Source organism: Xyrauchen texanus, chromosome 41, assembly GCF_025860055.1.
Source record: "Xyrauchen texanus isolate HMW12.3.18 chromosome 41, RBS_HiC_50CHRs, whole genome shotgun sequence".
Taxonomy (NCBI): domain Eukaryota; kingdom Metazoa; phylum Chordata; class Actinopteri; order Cypriniformes; family Catostomidae; genus Xyrauchen; species Xyrauchen texanus.
In genome coordinates, this window is record NC_068316.1 from 17,586,587 (window position 1) to 17,602,973 (window position 16,387).

At 38.7% G+C, this 16,387-nt stretch overlaps 1 protein-coding gene across 2 annotated transcripts in view; it reads left to right on the plus strand.

Annotated features, from left to right (window-relative positions):
* Window positions 1-16,161, plus strand: part of cntnap2a (contactin associated protein 2a) — a 521,370-nt gene extending 505,209 nt beyond the window's left edge. For both annotated transcript variants that reach the window (XM_052113320.1, XM_052113321.1), the window contains 3 exons: window positions 11,824-12,057; window positions 12,589-12,660; window positions 12,825-16,161. In XM_052113320.1, the coding sequence (XP_051969280.1) occupies window positions 11,824-12,057; window positions 12,589-12,660; window positions 12,825-13,024 (506 nt within the window). In that variant the 3' untranslated portion in view covers window positions 13,025-16,161. The remainder of the gene's footprint in view (window positions 1-11,823; window positions 12,058-12,588; window positions 12,661-12,824) is intronic.
* The last annotated feature ends 226 nt before the right edge of the window (window positions 16,162-16,387 follow it).

Sequence of the window (16,387 nt, forward strand, 5' to 3'; positions counted from 1 at the left end):
GAAACTACAAAAGGACTACAAAACTAACAGGAACAGGGAACTAAAAGATTTCAGTCTAGACAAAAACAGGGAATACATGACAGAGCCCCCCATTAAGGAGCGTATACCAGACGCTTCACAAAAAGAGAAAGGAGAAACAGACAGTTCAGGGGGCACAAGGGGCAAGGGGAGCAGAGGAACAAGGCAAAGTCAGGAAGGCTTGAGACCAAGGCAGAGCCGGAGGGATGGAGAGCGTGGGTGAGGTGGCAGGCTTCAGAGCGCTGAGGTGGAGCTGGAGACCAAGGAGACCAGAGCAGATCAGGCTGGTGGCCAGGAGACGAAGGAGACCAGATCAGATCAGGTGGGCAGCAAGGAGACAAAGGAGATCAGAGCAGATCAGGCAGACAGCCAGGAGACCTTGGAGACCAGAGCAGATCAGGCAGATGGACAAGAGACCAGAGCAGATCAGGCAGACGACTAGAAGAGAATGGAGACCAAAGCAGATCAGGTGGATGGCCTGGATCAGGTGGATGGCCTGGAGACCAAGGAGACCAACTCAGGGTAGCGACTGGGTCAGGAGTCCTGGTAGGCAGCCGGAGGGCTGAGACAGGGTCAAGAGGTCTGGAAGGCGGCTGCAGGGCCAAAACAGGGTCAGGAGGTCTGGGAGGGGGCCACAGGACTGAGACGGGATCAGAAGGCCTGGGAGGTGGCCACAGGGCAGGGACTGGGACATGAGGCCTTGGAGGCAGCCACAGCGCAGGGACTGGGCCATGCAGAGCCGCTGTTAGGGGAGTCTCTGGGAAGGCCAATGGAACCGCTGAAGGAGGAGTCTCTGGGGGAGCGGGCTGAGCCACTTGAGGAGGAGTCTTTGGAGGAGCGGGTGGTGCCGATGGAGGAAGAATTTCTGGAGGAGCGGGCAGAGCCACTGGAGGAGGAGACTCTATAGGAGTGGGCGGAGCTGCTGGAGTTAGAGTCTCTGGGGGAGCGCGCAGAGCCGCTGGAGGAGGAGACTCTGGGAGAGCAGGCGGAGCCATGGAAAACTCTGTGGGCGGAGCCTTGGAAGACTCTGTGTGCAGAGACTGTAAGCCGTGGAGAGGCTCAATGAAGGCAGGCGGAGCGTAGAGAGGCTCGACAAAGGCAGGCTGAGCCGTGGGAGGCTCGAGGGGGCGAAGCCATGAAAGGTGAAGCCGTGGGAGGCTCGAGGGGTGAAGCCATGAAAGGCGGAGCTGTGGGAGGCTCGAGGGGAAAAGCCATGGAAGGCAGAGCTGTGGGAGGCTCGAGGGGCGAAGCCATGGAAGGCAGAGCTGAGGGAGGCTCAAGGGGTGAAGCCATAGCAGGCTGTGCTGTGAGAGGCTTGGGGGTAAGAGACCTGGATGACTCGGAAATGACCTCCATGGTCGTGAGCACGGGAAGTGACTTGGGAACGACCTCTGTGGTCATGAATACTGGCAAAGACTTGGAAACGACCTCCGTGGTTGTAAACATGGGCAGAGACTTGGGAACGATCTCTGTGGTCGTGAACACTTGCAGAGACTTGGGAATGACCTATGTGGTCATGAACACTGACAGAGATTCTGGCGGTTTGGATAGTGCACTAAATTTGTTAGCTCTAAAAACTCACAGACATGATTCTCAACTGGACGATCCCCTTGCTTCAGAAGCAATTCTGACAGCCGCAATATCCATTTTTGGTCAGTCTTTCTGTAACTAGGCAGGTGAGGAATGAGGATCTAAGCGCAGCTTTAATGAAACAAAAGATAAACAAAGTACTCAGAATATAAAGAAACAAAACACATTTACATTTATGCATTTGGCAGACGCTTATATCCAAAGCGACTTACAGAGCCCTTATTACAGGGACAATCCCCCCCGGAGAAGCCTGGAGTTAAGTGCCTTGCTCAAGGACACAATGGTGGTGGCTGTGGGGATCGAACCAGCGACCTTATGATTAACAGTTATGTGCTTTAGCCCACTACGCCACCACCACTCCAAAACACAGAAACAAAACACAGGGAACCAAGTACAGAGCATAACAACACATGCGAAGACTGACAAAGAAACCAGGGGAAACAAGGGCTTAAATAAACAACGGAAAACAAGGGAACGAGGAAAACCTGTGGAAACAACCTGGGAAACCAATCATAAAAAGAAACTACAAAAGGACTACAAAACTAACTGGAATGGGGAACTAAAGGATTTCAACATAAAACTCTAGTCAAAAACAGTGAATACATGACACCTTTCCAACAATATATAACACATGTCTATCTAGAATATAATTGTTGTAATATCAAATTGGCAAATTATGAGAACTAAACAGTTCTATTTTGCCAGCAATTTAAAAAGCATTATTTAAAAATGTTTAGGATTTAAGCTTTTAAAAAGACACCTTTTTTGTCAGTGCCCCCCACTAGCCCGGTGTATATACATATACACTCACCTAAAGGATTATTAGGAACACCATACTAATACTGTGTTTGACCCCCTTTCGCCTTCAGAACTGCCTTAATTCTACGTGGCATTGATTCAACAAGGTGCTGAAAGCATTCTTTAGAAATGTTGGCCCATATTGATAGGATAGCATCTTGCAGTTGATGGAGATTTGTGGGATGCACATCCAGGGCACGAAGCTCCCGTTCCACCACATCCCAAATATGCTCTATTGGGTTTAGATCTGGTGACTGTGGGGGCCATTTTAGTACAGTGAACTCATTGTCATGTTCAAGAAACCAATTTGAAATGATTCGAGCTTTGTGACATGGTGCATTATCCTGCTGGAAGTAGCCATCAGAGGATGGGTACATGGTGGCCATAAATGGATGGACATGGTCAGAAACAATGCTCAGGTAGGCCGTGACATTTAAACGATGCCCAATTGGCACTAAGGGGCCTAAAGTGTGCCAAGAAAACATCCCCCACACAATTACACCACCACCACCAGCCTGCACAGTGGTAACAAGGCATGATGGATCCATGTTCTCATTCTGTTTACGCCAAATTCTGACTCTATCATCTGAATGTCTCAACAGAAATCGAGACTCATCAGACCAGGCAACATTTTTCCAGTCTTCAACTATCCAATTTTGGTGAGCTCTTGCAAATTGTAGCCTCTTTTTCCTATTTGTAGTGGAGATGAGTGGTACCTGGTGGGGTCTTCTGCTGTTGTAGCCCATCCGCCTCAAGGTTGTGCATGTTGTGGCTTCACAAATGCTTTGCTGCATACCTCGGTTGTAACGAGTGGTTATTTCAGGCAAAGTTGCTCTTCTATCAGCTTGAATCAGTCGGCCCATTCTCCTCTGACCTCTAGCATCAACAAGGCATTTTCGCCCACAGGACTGCCGCATACTGGATGTTTTTTCCTTTTCACACCATTGTTTGTAAACCCTAGAAATGGTTGTGCGTGAAAATCCCAGTAACTGAGCAGATTGTGAAATACTCAGACCAGCCCGTCTGGCACCAACAACCATGCCACGCTCAAAATTGCTTAAATCACTTTTCTTTCCTATTCTGACTTTCAGTTTGGTGTTCAGGAGATTGTCTTGACCAGGACCACACCCCTAAATGCATTGAAGCAACTGCCATGTGATTGGTTGATTAGATAATTGCATTAATGAGAAATTGAACAGGTGTATATTAAATGTGTAAAAAAAAAAAGTACAAAACCTGTCATAAAAGAAGTAAAAAAAAAAATCTAATGCAATATATTGGGATAATATGTGCAAAATTAGAGATTTATGAACAATCTTTGTGGGCCAGTAATTTTTGACCAGGAACACAATAGGTGTTACCATAAATGAACAGAACACCAGAGTTATTGGTAGGCTGCATAAAATAGTGGTTTGCTTCAGGGCTCGTGCAAAAGTAAACAAAAATGTATTTTAAAATAAAACATTAAAATTACCATAAATTGTATATTTCCAACAATATGCAAAACTATTAACATTATATAGGCTGAATAGAAAAGAATGAATATTTAGTACGCATAAACAACAGTAGAAGTGTGTTTTACCAGCCTTACACAAGGAACAAACACTGGGCTAAATACTATTTTAGTAAGAGCAATATTACAGAGTGATAAGAAAATTGTCCAAAAAACTGTAGAGATTAAATGGATGCACAAGGACTTTGACAAAGAATAAAACATATGGGAAGTGTTTTCTCTTCCCTATTAAAAGTTAAAAAGCCTTTTTATCTTGCACAATTATACGGTTAGTTGCATTTTATTATTTGCATTTACCATTGTTTCTTCCCCTGCTGTCCATGACCCAAACATTTTTTTTTAGATGCGACCCACCATTTAAGAATCACTGGTATAAAATGACTTGAATTTGAATGAAATATTGTAAAATAAGAACCAATTGTTTCCCTTCATACAAAGCCCGCCTGAATGTAAAGCAGAATAGTCATCTGGACAATGTTTGACATGACATGAGCTAATGTAAGCTAAGTAATGGTAATTGACAGACTTGCTTAGCTGCTCAGTATGTCATATTGATGTAGTCCGCCTGGTCTCCAACGAAGCTTTGCTTGACAGATGGATGATGTCATTGGCTATTCTGTGAACATGACAAAGCTCTGAGCGCAGTCATCATCCAGTATGGCTGCACTGTGGTAAACTGACATCACCAGTATCATCGCCAGCAGCAGTCCAGATCCAGACCATTGTGAAATCCAGTTTCCATGTGTTCTGTAAGCAGGATATGAATGAGTGCAGAACAGGAGAGGGGATGCAGTCTGCGAACACCCAGCCGCATTTGCAGACGTATACACACACACTCACGCAGGCAGAACGCAGGAGCTTCTGTGGCATGGATGAGGAGCATAAATTGTGAGAGAAGAGGGCAAGCATTTTGAAGGGAGTGACATATACCTGAGAGTAGACAGTGCAGGTAAATTATTTTAATTTTTTGCTTACTGTTTCTTTGAGGGCAATGAATGAGGTTGAATGACATTTCTGATTCCAGGATGAAGGACACTATACATGTGTCTGTGTGCTATATGTGTTTACATTTTCTGATAATCATCTCCATCACACACAGTAGTCCTTGATGAATTGTGTAAATATTAGTGTAATCATGGGTTGTTGATTAGTTCGCCTATGATTGCTGGGCAGATTATCTGCATTGCCGGAACTGTGTGTGTGTGTGTGTGTGTGTGTGTGTGTGTGTGTGTGTGTGTGTGTGTGTGTGTGTGTGTGTGTGTGTGTGTGTGTTTTGCAGGTAGTGAAGGTAGTGAAGGTAGTGTTTGCCCCTTCTGAGGGTGCTTAATTGAAAGACAATTAGAAACACAGAGAGAGGGAAAATGTACACTCCTATGCCAAAGCAAATTGCAGTTACTACACATTTTGTTGAAATGTAGTTATGACTGAAATTGTGTCATAGACTATGATCTGTCCTGTTACAGAAGAGTGCAAACTATGCTCAGATTCGGAGACAGTGGAATGTGAATATTGCAGTGACTACAAAATCCACACTAAAACCCCAAAACTTTGAAGCCAGTTTTGGTGTTGGTATGGTAACTGCAATTTCAATTTATAGGGTAAATACTGTATACTATATATACGGTATTCTACTGTATACTCTCAACTTTAACTTCCCGTTTTTTGTCTATCCATGACTCTTTTTCTTTCTGGCTGTTTCCTGAGGTGTGGTTGGACCATGTGCCTTTGATGCAGGCATTTCAGAGGTTGCTCTTAGACCCTGTTGTCATGTGCAGGCTGGCAGGTGCTGCTCTGTCTAAATCTGTTAGCACATGGAGCATCATTCAGCAGAGATCTAAAGATTGGCCCCTCCTCTTTATCTCACCCGTTCTGCAACATACCACAGCAATAAGGCAAATACAACCATCTTAAGAGAGAAAGAGATAGAACCAAAGGTGAATAAAGAATAGATTATACAAAAGGCCACTCAGATTGTCTCAAGAGGGAAAGACAGAGGAAACATGGAAAAAGAGAGGTTTGCTACTGCAGCCATCCTCCTCTAGGTGTTTGCGGTAGCTGGTGTTTCACTGTAGTTCACATTATCACTTTTTATTCTTGTCCAGTATCTCCCACCTCCCTCTCTCTCACACTACTGCTACATCAGCTTCCATTTGTCACCATGGAAACCCTTTCCATCCCAGCCCTTCCCTCCACCTCCCAATGCGTCCATCTAAAGACAGTCTTCAATCCCTCATTTGCCCCCTTTTAGTCTCCTCTAAATCTCTCCCCTACAATAATGGCCTCTATGAGGATAGCAGTGTTTACCTTAATGCTTGTGAATAATGTGTCACGTTTTTCAGCAGCTCATAGGACAAAAGAGCTGTTAAATAATTGTTATAGCTATTCAAATAGTAGTTTTACTTGTGCTGCATAATTCTACAGATCACTCAAGTTACACTATAAAATGGTGTTTTACATTTTTCCATTTTGCTGATAATTAATAAAGGAACCTGCCATGTGAATACAGGCATATTGTAAATCATTATTTCTGTTTAGCTTTACAGTACGGTTCAGTATGTGACCAGCGTTGTCCACATTTGAAGCTAAAATTCATTAAGCCTTATTAATAAAAACACTTTCTGAGTAGAACAAATTTCTGTGTAAATCATAAGTAAAACCATGCTTGCATAAATTGTTGCATTCGATTTAGTTCCACAAATTCCATACTTCTTGAACAGTTTTCACAGAAATTTGTATTGCTCGTGTTTCTTGAATAAAGCCCATTGTCTGGTTTTCTACACCTAACTGGGTTATAAATTAGGAGCAAGCACTTACAGCAGGTGGCTACAGGTCGGAGCATTACAGCATTCTGCTGGTCTTATTAAAAGAGAATCAGTTTAAGGGAGTCAAAAAACAAAGTTTATACACTACAAAAAAATATTTATTGTAATTAGTATTTTTGTCTTGTTTTCTAGTAAAAATATCTAAACATTTTTAAAACAAGATACATTTAGTTGACAAGTAAAATGGCATAAGACCGTTAAACTACACTACATTTAGTGAGGTTTATGCTTAAAAGAAGAAAAAACTATCTAGGGTAAGAAAAATAAGGGAAAATATACTAATTAAGAATATTATTTTTTGCAGTGTACTAGTAGCCTATACTATACAACTTTTTACATACTATATGCTAATTCAGATAGAAAACATTGCAGGCTCAAATTACATCAACCTTTCAATTCCAGAGTTTCAAATTATATTTTTTTTATTATTTTAAAGGTAAAACTGTAAACTTGCATCTTGTCTATACTGCTTTGTTGTGGGTGTGGATGCCTTTGTTTTCTTTACAGGCTTGTCTTACCTTTCACACACACACACATGCACGCGCACGCACACACACATGAACTAGATACAGTCTGGTGCTGCTTGAGTAAAGAGCTAGGCAGGGGGAGACATATGGTCCAACACTAGTAGGTCAGTCCACCCCACCCTTTCTTCATATCAGTCAGATCTTGACCTTGAATCGTATTACCCTGAATCTTATTGCCCTGCACCACACTAAAGAACCATGTGCCCTCTGAGATCAACAGGACATAGACAGACATCTTTTGCATTGATCAATGCTACCATAAGGCTCTATACAAAGCAGTGATTTAGATGCTTTCTTAGTTTGCTTGCTGATCTAAACAGTCTCAAAATTACAAAAAGCAAGCAGGCTATGATGAACTGTCAGTCCAAATTGGAAAAATCAATGTTTGTTTAATCTTTTAAGTAAGACTCGGGGTAAAGTCATCAGTATGCAGTGATGAGAAACAAAGAAATCTGCAGTGCTCCTTCCTCCCCACTAATGTCGCCTGCATGAGCGGCTCTAGAAATGCATGATTGGCTAATTTGATCCATCTGCCATTGATATAAAATCATTATCAAGAATCAGAATGAGCTATATCGCCAAGTATGCTTACACACACACAAGGAATTTATCATGGTGACAGAAGCTTCCAGTGCAAAGAGAATGCAACCATATATACATACATACATACAAACATGTACAAACATGTGCATTTAAACATATATATACATATAGTTGCATATAAAAGAATAAGATACAATAGAGCAATAATGTTGTTTGAATATTTTATATACAGATATACAGTTATGTGCAGGTGATGTAATGCATTGAAGAAGAGGAGGTAGAGGGGTAAAGCCTTGTAAGGAGAGTGCTGTTTGCTCAAAACAAGGGTAATGTAGTGTAAATCTTGCAGCAGGTAATCAGCGCATCATGAAGAGACCGAGGAGGGGAATCTCAAGAGCTTTTCACCTGAATTTGCAGCAGCAACAATCAGTCACTTCTCATAAATATTCCAGCCACGTTTCTTGGCTGTGTTGAACCGCAGAATATGTTATACAGTATTTCATACAAAACACTTGAATTATAAAAGTTTTGTGCTTTGTCAATCAGGTGCTCTGCAGTAACAGTTTTTTCCAGTCATCGAAAATATCGGAGTGGTGGTGGCTAAAGCTAAAGCACAGAACTGGTAAGCAGAAGGTTGCCGGATCGATCCCCACAGCTACCACCATTGTGTCCTTGAGCAAGGCTCTTAACTCCAGGTTGATCTTGTTTCTGTAATAAGGGCTCTGTAAGTCGCTTTGGATAAAAGCGTCTGCCAAATGCATAAATGTAAATATTTCCACTATGGAAATTTTGTTTTAGATGTGAATGTGCCGAGAATGAAAATCATTTAATTTGCCTTGGCTTGATTATATTTTTTCATACAACTGATCACAAAGCTGATGCACTCCAAAGAATCTCTAATTTCATATTCTAGTAATTCAAAAGAAAGGCACTACCAGAATAATTTAGTGAGATAATTAACTTCAGAGATGTTACCTCTCTTTAGCTCTGTTGCTCCGTATTTCCCCAGTCGCTTCACAATGAAAAACAGGTCGCTGAAACCCACAAGGCAGATCATATTTTAAGTATTGGTATAGGCATCTTCCAAAGAATGAACAAGTGTTCTGTTTTGCAGTGTGTTGCGACACCTGAGATGTAGATTAGTATTCATGAGGTTGTTATCACATTTCCTTGCTTTTCACTAAGCAGCAACATGTACTGTAGTTTTGTGTAAAGGCCTTTTTTTTTCTTTCTTTTTGCTGCAAAGGATGTACCATTTTGGGCCTGTCAGGTATCAGCATGTGGAATAGTTGTGTTTGTGGCCCATTACAGGTTTTTTTCTGGATTTAGTGACTGTTTGTTAATTGCAGAGTCTAAATATGCCTCTCAACACAATAGCAGCCCAAGGGAAAAATTACATTGTGGTTTGAGCTGCAATGCATTTCTTGAGATTGAGCTTGGAACTGTATAAAACAGATTTCTACCAGGTCACGGACTGTGTCCATCTCAGGTTTGATATTGTTAACCCAATGACTGCACAAACCACTGGCTTGTCAGCAGTCTAGCCCAATGAAGGCTACAAAGGATCACCCTAACAAGCACTGATGCATCTTGAATAGGACTGGATGATGTAGCTATAGAATTATCTCAATAATCTGTAGCCTTTTGTTATGCAGTAAAAATCGAGTTAAAATAAAAAAGTTTTCTGCACTAAATTGATGAATTATGTTTAATTGTTTTCATTTATATTCACCAATATAACAAATCATAGTAATGCACAGCAATACTGACTTACAAATGTTCACTAAAACATTTAAATGTTCACACTAAACAAATATTTGCTTCCATTTGTGCTGTTTTTAAATTGTTTTTGTGTCACTGTTTTTCTCGCACAGGAGTGCGAGCGACAGTTTTTAGATGCCAAGTTAAGTTTAAAGAGCATTTTTTGCACAAGAACACATTTGGTCTAAACAAACCCTAAATATGCTGTCTTTAGGAAAATTAATGCCAAAATAAAAAGTGCAGTCATTTACAGTAATATTCACAATGTTGCATATTTTCCAATATCGGCAGCAAATTATTGCAAATACACCTACTGAGCACTTTAGCGGGAACACCTGTACAGTACACCTACTTATTTATGCTATTATCTAATCAGCCAATCATGTGGCAACAGTGCAATGCATAAAATAAAGCAGATATGGGTCAGGGGATATGGCTTCAGTTAATGTTCACATCACCCATCAGAATGGGGAAGAAATGTATCTCAGTGATGTTGACTGTGGCATGATTGTTGGTGCCAGATGGGCTGGTTTGAGTATTTCTGTAACTGCTGATCTCCTGGGATTTTCATGCACAAACGTCTCTGACCTCTTCACAGAAGATCCGCTATGTGCCTAACAACACCCTTCATCTGTGACTATATTCATGCCTTATTGCTTAAATCAACCAGCCCTAATCATGAATCTGTTTATTCTTATGCTTTGAAGACTAAAATATCACATTATATTTGTGAATGCAGATTTCTTTCTATTGAGTACAAATGTGTCACTTCATGCACATTCTACATTTGAAGAAAAGGGAATGTTGATATGTGAGATTCGCCAGGATTTTGCATTACACAGAGATATCATTCTCAATGCTCTTAAAAACTGTTTTTTGTAGCAAAAGATTTTCCAAAAAATCTATATTCCTATGAGACATACTTGATGTACACCAACCACAGTCAGCTTGTTTTTGACCTGCTGTTCTCAGTGTGTTTTCCATGTGTAGTATCTTAAGACAGTGTTTTACTGTAGAGACAAAAGTGTGTACTTTACCCTTGGCTGTGGTGAGAGAATGCTGCAGTTAGCTGCATGCACAGAGAACACCGCAGATGCTTTGAAGAAGCTGTATATATAACACAGGTTTGAAGAGGCTGAGCAGCAGTCAGACTCACTCTTTTTTGTCTGTGTTCAGCAGAAAGCGTACTGCAGGCAAACCTCTGCTGCACTTTGAATGCATCGCAATATCTTGCTGTGCCTGGAGAGAAAAAGGAGAAGAGCTGAAATGTAGTAACTGAGTATTTTATGAAAATGCCTGAAGACAGGGTTTTTATCAGTAACTTTTGTCTTTGTGTAATCTTTGACTTTGTAATCACTGACACCTAGCGGCTTGGATGCACCATCATTTAAAATCAATTGTTTTCAAATCAATGCATGTAAGTGTCAAATAAAAGGAAGTTTACTGAGATTAAGCAAGAAATATTAAGCTGGTTATGTGATTCTAACATGGCAGCCCCCATGTGCGGACCCTCTCAATGTAGAATAAAATGGCTTTTAAATGGTTACTGATATGACTGGAATCTTCATTTTAATGTGAGTGTTCATGATTTCCTACATACCTGTATGTTGCAAAATGACAATTCTTTACTTTAGGAGTTGAGGAAAACTCAATGAGGAAAAAATTACTGAGTGCAACTTTAAGTGATTGCTCTGCTGTTTGGTTTTTTAATATCGTATGAGCATTAGGATCAGTGTGGACTGCTGAGCGCCAATCAATGCTTTTTTTTATTCGGTAAAGCTATCTGTAAAAAAATTAAAAAAAAAATAAATAAAAATATATATATATATATATATATATATATATATATATATATATATATATATATATATATATATATATATATATATTTGCATTTAAAATCCAGTGATGAATTTTTTAAATATCCTTGAGTGCACCAGAGCATTACTTACATTATGAGAATTGATTATCAGCATGTTTGTAATGCAGTTTTACATACTTTGCTGGGACACTTTTATCCTCTCATGGTTTTATTTTACAACACCATTGTAATGCAGATCTCTTTTGTATTTACACTATACATGAACATGCATTGATCTTGTCCTCTAAATGCAGTGAAACTGAATACATTTCCTGAAACAAGGCTTGGATGAGTTTATTTTCTATTTTGGGCTATATTGCATTTCAAGCACTGAGATACAGATTCATCTTGTACACTGAATCTAACCTTCAGTCTCTCTTTATCCTGCAGAAACTGGTCACATCGACCCAGTCCTTATAGAAAAATACAATACCCCCGGGTTTGTGGGCTGTCTGTCCAGAGTGCATTTCAACAACATAGCTCCCCTGAAGGCTGCACTCAGGTCTCGTGGTTCTGTCTGGCCTGTTTCACACCAGGGTAAACTGGTGGAATCGAACTGTGGAGCATCACCCCTCACAATCCCACCCATGTCTGCTGCAACTGACCCATGGCACCTAGATGCAGGTGAGCATGTTTAAACCACCATAATAAACAAGGAATCTTAAAAGACTTCAGTTAAAGGAGTAGTTCACCCAAAAATGAAAAAAATGAATCATCATTTACTCACCTTCATGTTGTTCCAACCCCATATGGCTTTCTTTTTTCCCTTTCATTTTGAAGATTATTCTGCCCACTCTTATTTCCATATAATGAAAGTGATTGAGGACTTGGCATAGAAATGTTAATGGTGCTTTTTTGTCACTTTGGAGCTTCACAGCCCCCATTCTCATTCACTTTCATTATATGGAAAAGAGATGTTCTTAAAAATGTGTCAAAATAACTTGCAAGACCACTTGCTTTTAATCTTTTTTAATTATTGACAATTATGTATTAAGACATTGTGACATCTGTTTGCACAAATCCACGCTCGAATATGGAGATCTGTGCAGTGCATGTTCTGCAAACCTGCAATAATTTATTTATGTAAGTTACAGTTTATTTACCTTGTGAATTTTCAAGTTGTATGGAATTACCTGATAAAAATATCTCATGTAGGTGTTGATTTCCCCTTCAATGAGGAAAGAGTCATACCAGATGGGGTTAATAGGAACTCAGCTATAATAGGAGGTAAGATGCTTTGAGCAAAGACTTTACTTACAAAAAGAATGTATACTGTATATATTCATATCCATTTTCATTATTTGCATTTTTCTCTTATGGCCAGCGGATTTAGTCAAAACAGTTTTAGCATGTGTATTAAATGTGGTGAATGTATGCTCCTTATCTCACAGGCATCATCGCAGTGGTGATCTTCACTATTCTGTGCACTCTGGTGTTTCTAATCCGGTACATGTTCCGCCATAAAGGCACCTACCATACCAACGAGGCCAAGGGGGGTGAATCCTCTGGATCAGCTGATGCGGCCATTATCAGCACTGACACCAATTTCACAGAGACCATCGATGAAAGCAAGAAGGAATGGTTCATCTAATGCAGCAGCTCTTACCAGAGCTGAGGGCTGGGGGTGTATAAACTGTTTCAGAATCTTTTTTTTTAAGTATCAGAACTAACATTTTGGGATCAAGCTCATCACCAGTTTTAGAAACTGTTCTGTACATAGTAACTGGCTTCACTCTTTCTATTGTGTTTTGGAAAAAATCGTTTAAGTTTCTATATTTGGATGTCACGTTAATACATAATTTCACCCTGTGTTCTTGTGTAAAAAAACAAATTAAATAAATTATTGGTCAAAAGCCTTTCTTATATGGAAAGTTTATAGTAACACAATATTATCTTTTTGTGTGTTTTTTTGTTTACTCTTACATGCAATTATTGTGTAAAATGTTTTAGAATGACTGTAAATGCTAAATGCTCTATTTGAATATTTTCATTTAACTCATTGCACAATTGACAGAGATTTAATTTAAAAATGACATTAGATTATATATCATCTGTGTTTCAGTGAAGGGAGAAAATTGAGGCATGCACCAGGAATTTTGTCAAATCAATGATGCTGATTTATTTCTTGTGTAAGCCTTTTTATTTAAGTTAATTGTATTTTGCCAAACACCTCTTGGTCTTAAGCATTTGTTTTGCTGAAGGCTTGTATCGTGGCATAAAGACGTTTTTTTATTTTTTATTTAAGCAGGCTGTTTTCAAAGCATTGGCATTTTGATATCTGGCAGATTAATACCCAAACAAGTATCATCCATGTCTATCACTGCAGATGAAGAGGGTGCCTACTGATACTAAATTAATGACTTAATTCAAGTTGCCTTTGGGATTCAGCCAGTTAGCTTTCTGTTTGTGTAGTTGCTTTATCCAGTTATAGAAGTAAAAGGAGAAATCCCCACAAACTAAATGGCCTGTTTATTTGGTATACAGTAATTACACTCATGAGTTTAGAGGTTTTTGGAACAGCAGTGTTATTCAAATGTCCTTACTGGAACATGCTACAATATTTCAATCATTTATTGCAAGTGTTCACTTGTTTTCACGTTTAAGGCGTGCATTTTGTCAAATTATTGTTGACATGTCAAAATATTTTTCATTGTCTTTTTGTATAATATTATTCACTTTTAAAAATAAAATGTCAAATATAATTAATTATTCATTCTCTCAGATACTGGTTTACAGATCGATTTTAGCAAATTCATAATGCTCACCATCAGATTTATATGTGATACATTTAATGTGAAAAATATATATATTTAATAGCTCAACATTCTCTGTCACGACACATCTGCCATGTATTGGAGAAATTCTGAGTGCTTCTGTCTCTGACACAGTACAGTTCATTATAATTCTCTCATAGAGATGTCAAGAAAGTTTAAGAAATGTAATGTTACTTATGTGGTATTGAACGAGTCCAGCATTGTTGTTCTTTGTAACTAAGGTTTTAAGTATAATGTTATAAGCTTGGAGGAAGGGGAAGGGTCTCTTGTGTTAGCAATCACAACACTGGATATGGGATAATGAGGAATTGCAGATTCAAGAGAATGTTGATGTTTCAATTGTTGGACCTTAAACTCTTTTTATATTCTAATAACAATTGTTTCACCCCTCATTTACATGTTTAACATTTTTTTTTTTGTATAATTGTATTAGTCAGTTAACATTCACAATAAATAAAATCTATGGATATATTTTTATGATGATATTTTGTAAATTACCTAGCCTTTCATTGTATATCACCTGTGTATTAGGCCTGAATATGTTCAAATGTTTTAAGTATGAGTAAAGAAAGAAAGTTGTACTTAAGTGCATCTTGTAGTGGAGAAAGAAACTATCATACTATTACCCCTTTCCAAACCGTTTTCGGTATTTTGAAATGTTTGTTTTGTGGATGCGATGTTTTTCTTTGTTTTTCTTTTCATGACAAGAGGTGTCTTTAATTATTATTATTTTATTTTTTTACAGAGATCAGTTCTGCTGCCTCTCTCTCATATGTCACATGTATAGGCCTTTTATTAAATGGAAATACATAAGAATTTTTTGACCACAACAATTCAAGAAAGTTTTGGCATTTTTATTATTTGAGTAAATAGTAAGAGTGAAAGTGTAAACAATATAACATATTTACTCGTCAGTATCTCATAATTGCATTCTGCTTGTGTATTAAACGTATTGTTTAATGGCAGCATGACCACTGTATGTGAAATTGTACATACTGTACTTTAAACTATTGTGCAATATCACAATTGTATTTACTCCTGGAGACATATTTTTTACCTTTTGTTATGATGTCGACAAGTCAGGAATGAACAGGACAATACCTATTATATTTAGAGCAACTCAGTTCTTGATTAGCTGTTTAACGTAAGATATTTGTACTGACCTCTTTTCATCCATCTCATTACTGTGTAAGGCCTGATTGCAAAACAAGGGAATTCTTCATCAATGTGGCTATTCTTATGGGAAGGGGATAAATAAAAGTACCTATCAAAAGTTTGTTAAGTAGATTATTTGAAGTCAACCACAATACCGCCATGACATCAAACTTAGATGGGATCTTGGCCTTCCGATTTGAACTTGGAGTCACACTATGTGCGTTTTCATTCTTAAAGTTTACACTTAAATTGGCTTTACAGACTTACCATTGTGTTGTAATTGTATTAATGCTTATTTAAAATATCGCTTTACCTTGTGCTTGTTTTTGGATAAAAAACAGCAACTCTGCATTTCATAAGTGCAGTGCATTTTTCTGAACTGAAATAAGCCTAAATGTGCTTCTAAACACAGATATAAGGTGCAATTTACCTTTTCAGTTTACAAAACTAATGATCTAAATTATTTTGTTTCTGTAGGCTACATAAGCCTACTGTAAGCCACAGAATATGCTGAACTAAGAATCCATGCAGGACTTTAAATAGTTGTGAAATAGCGACAGTAGAACTGATTGCTTCGGTTCATAATTCAGAATATACTGTATAATACATAATAATAATAATAATAATAATAATTGAGCCTGTGAGACATTTACATTTTTCATATTTTTCATTTTACAGTCAGCCGGTCATTATTGCAACATAAACTCCTTCAGTCTGATACAATACAAGATCCTTCCGATTTGTTCCAGGTCCTGATCACTTTGTCAACGTTTATTTTGCAATTGATTTGCTGACACAGGTCCTGCCCAGACTCTGTTGGCGCCCTAGGCAAGATTGTAGATTGATGTAGGGTGACTATGCATTTTGAAACCTGATCTGAGATCAGTTTTTTACACTGGATCTCTAACACGGTGGTCAAAAGAGTGATCATATATTGAAACTAGAAACTTAGAAGGTGATGTAGTCCAGTAAATGAAAAATACAATAAAAAACTGCTAGCTGAGATGTTCAAAATAAACTCCACA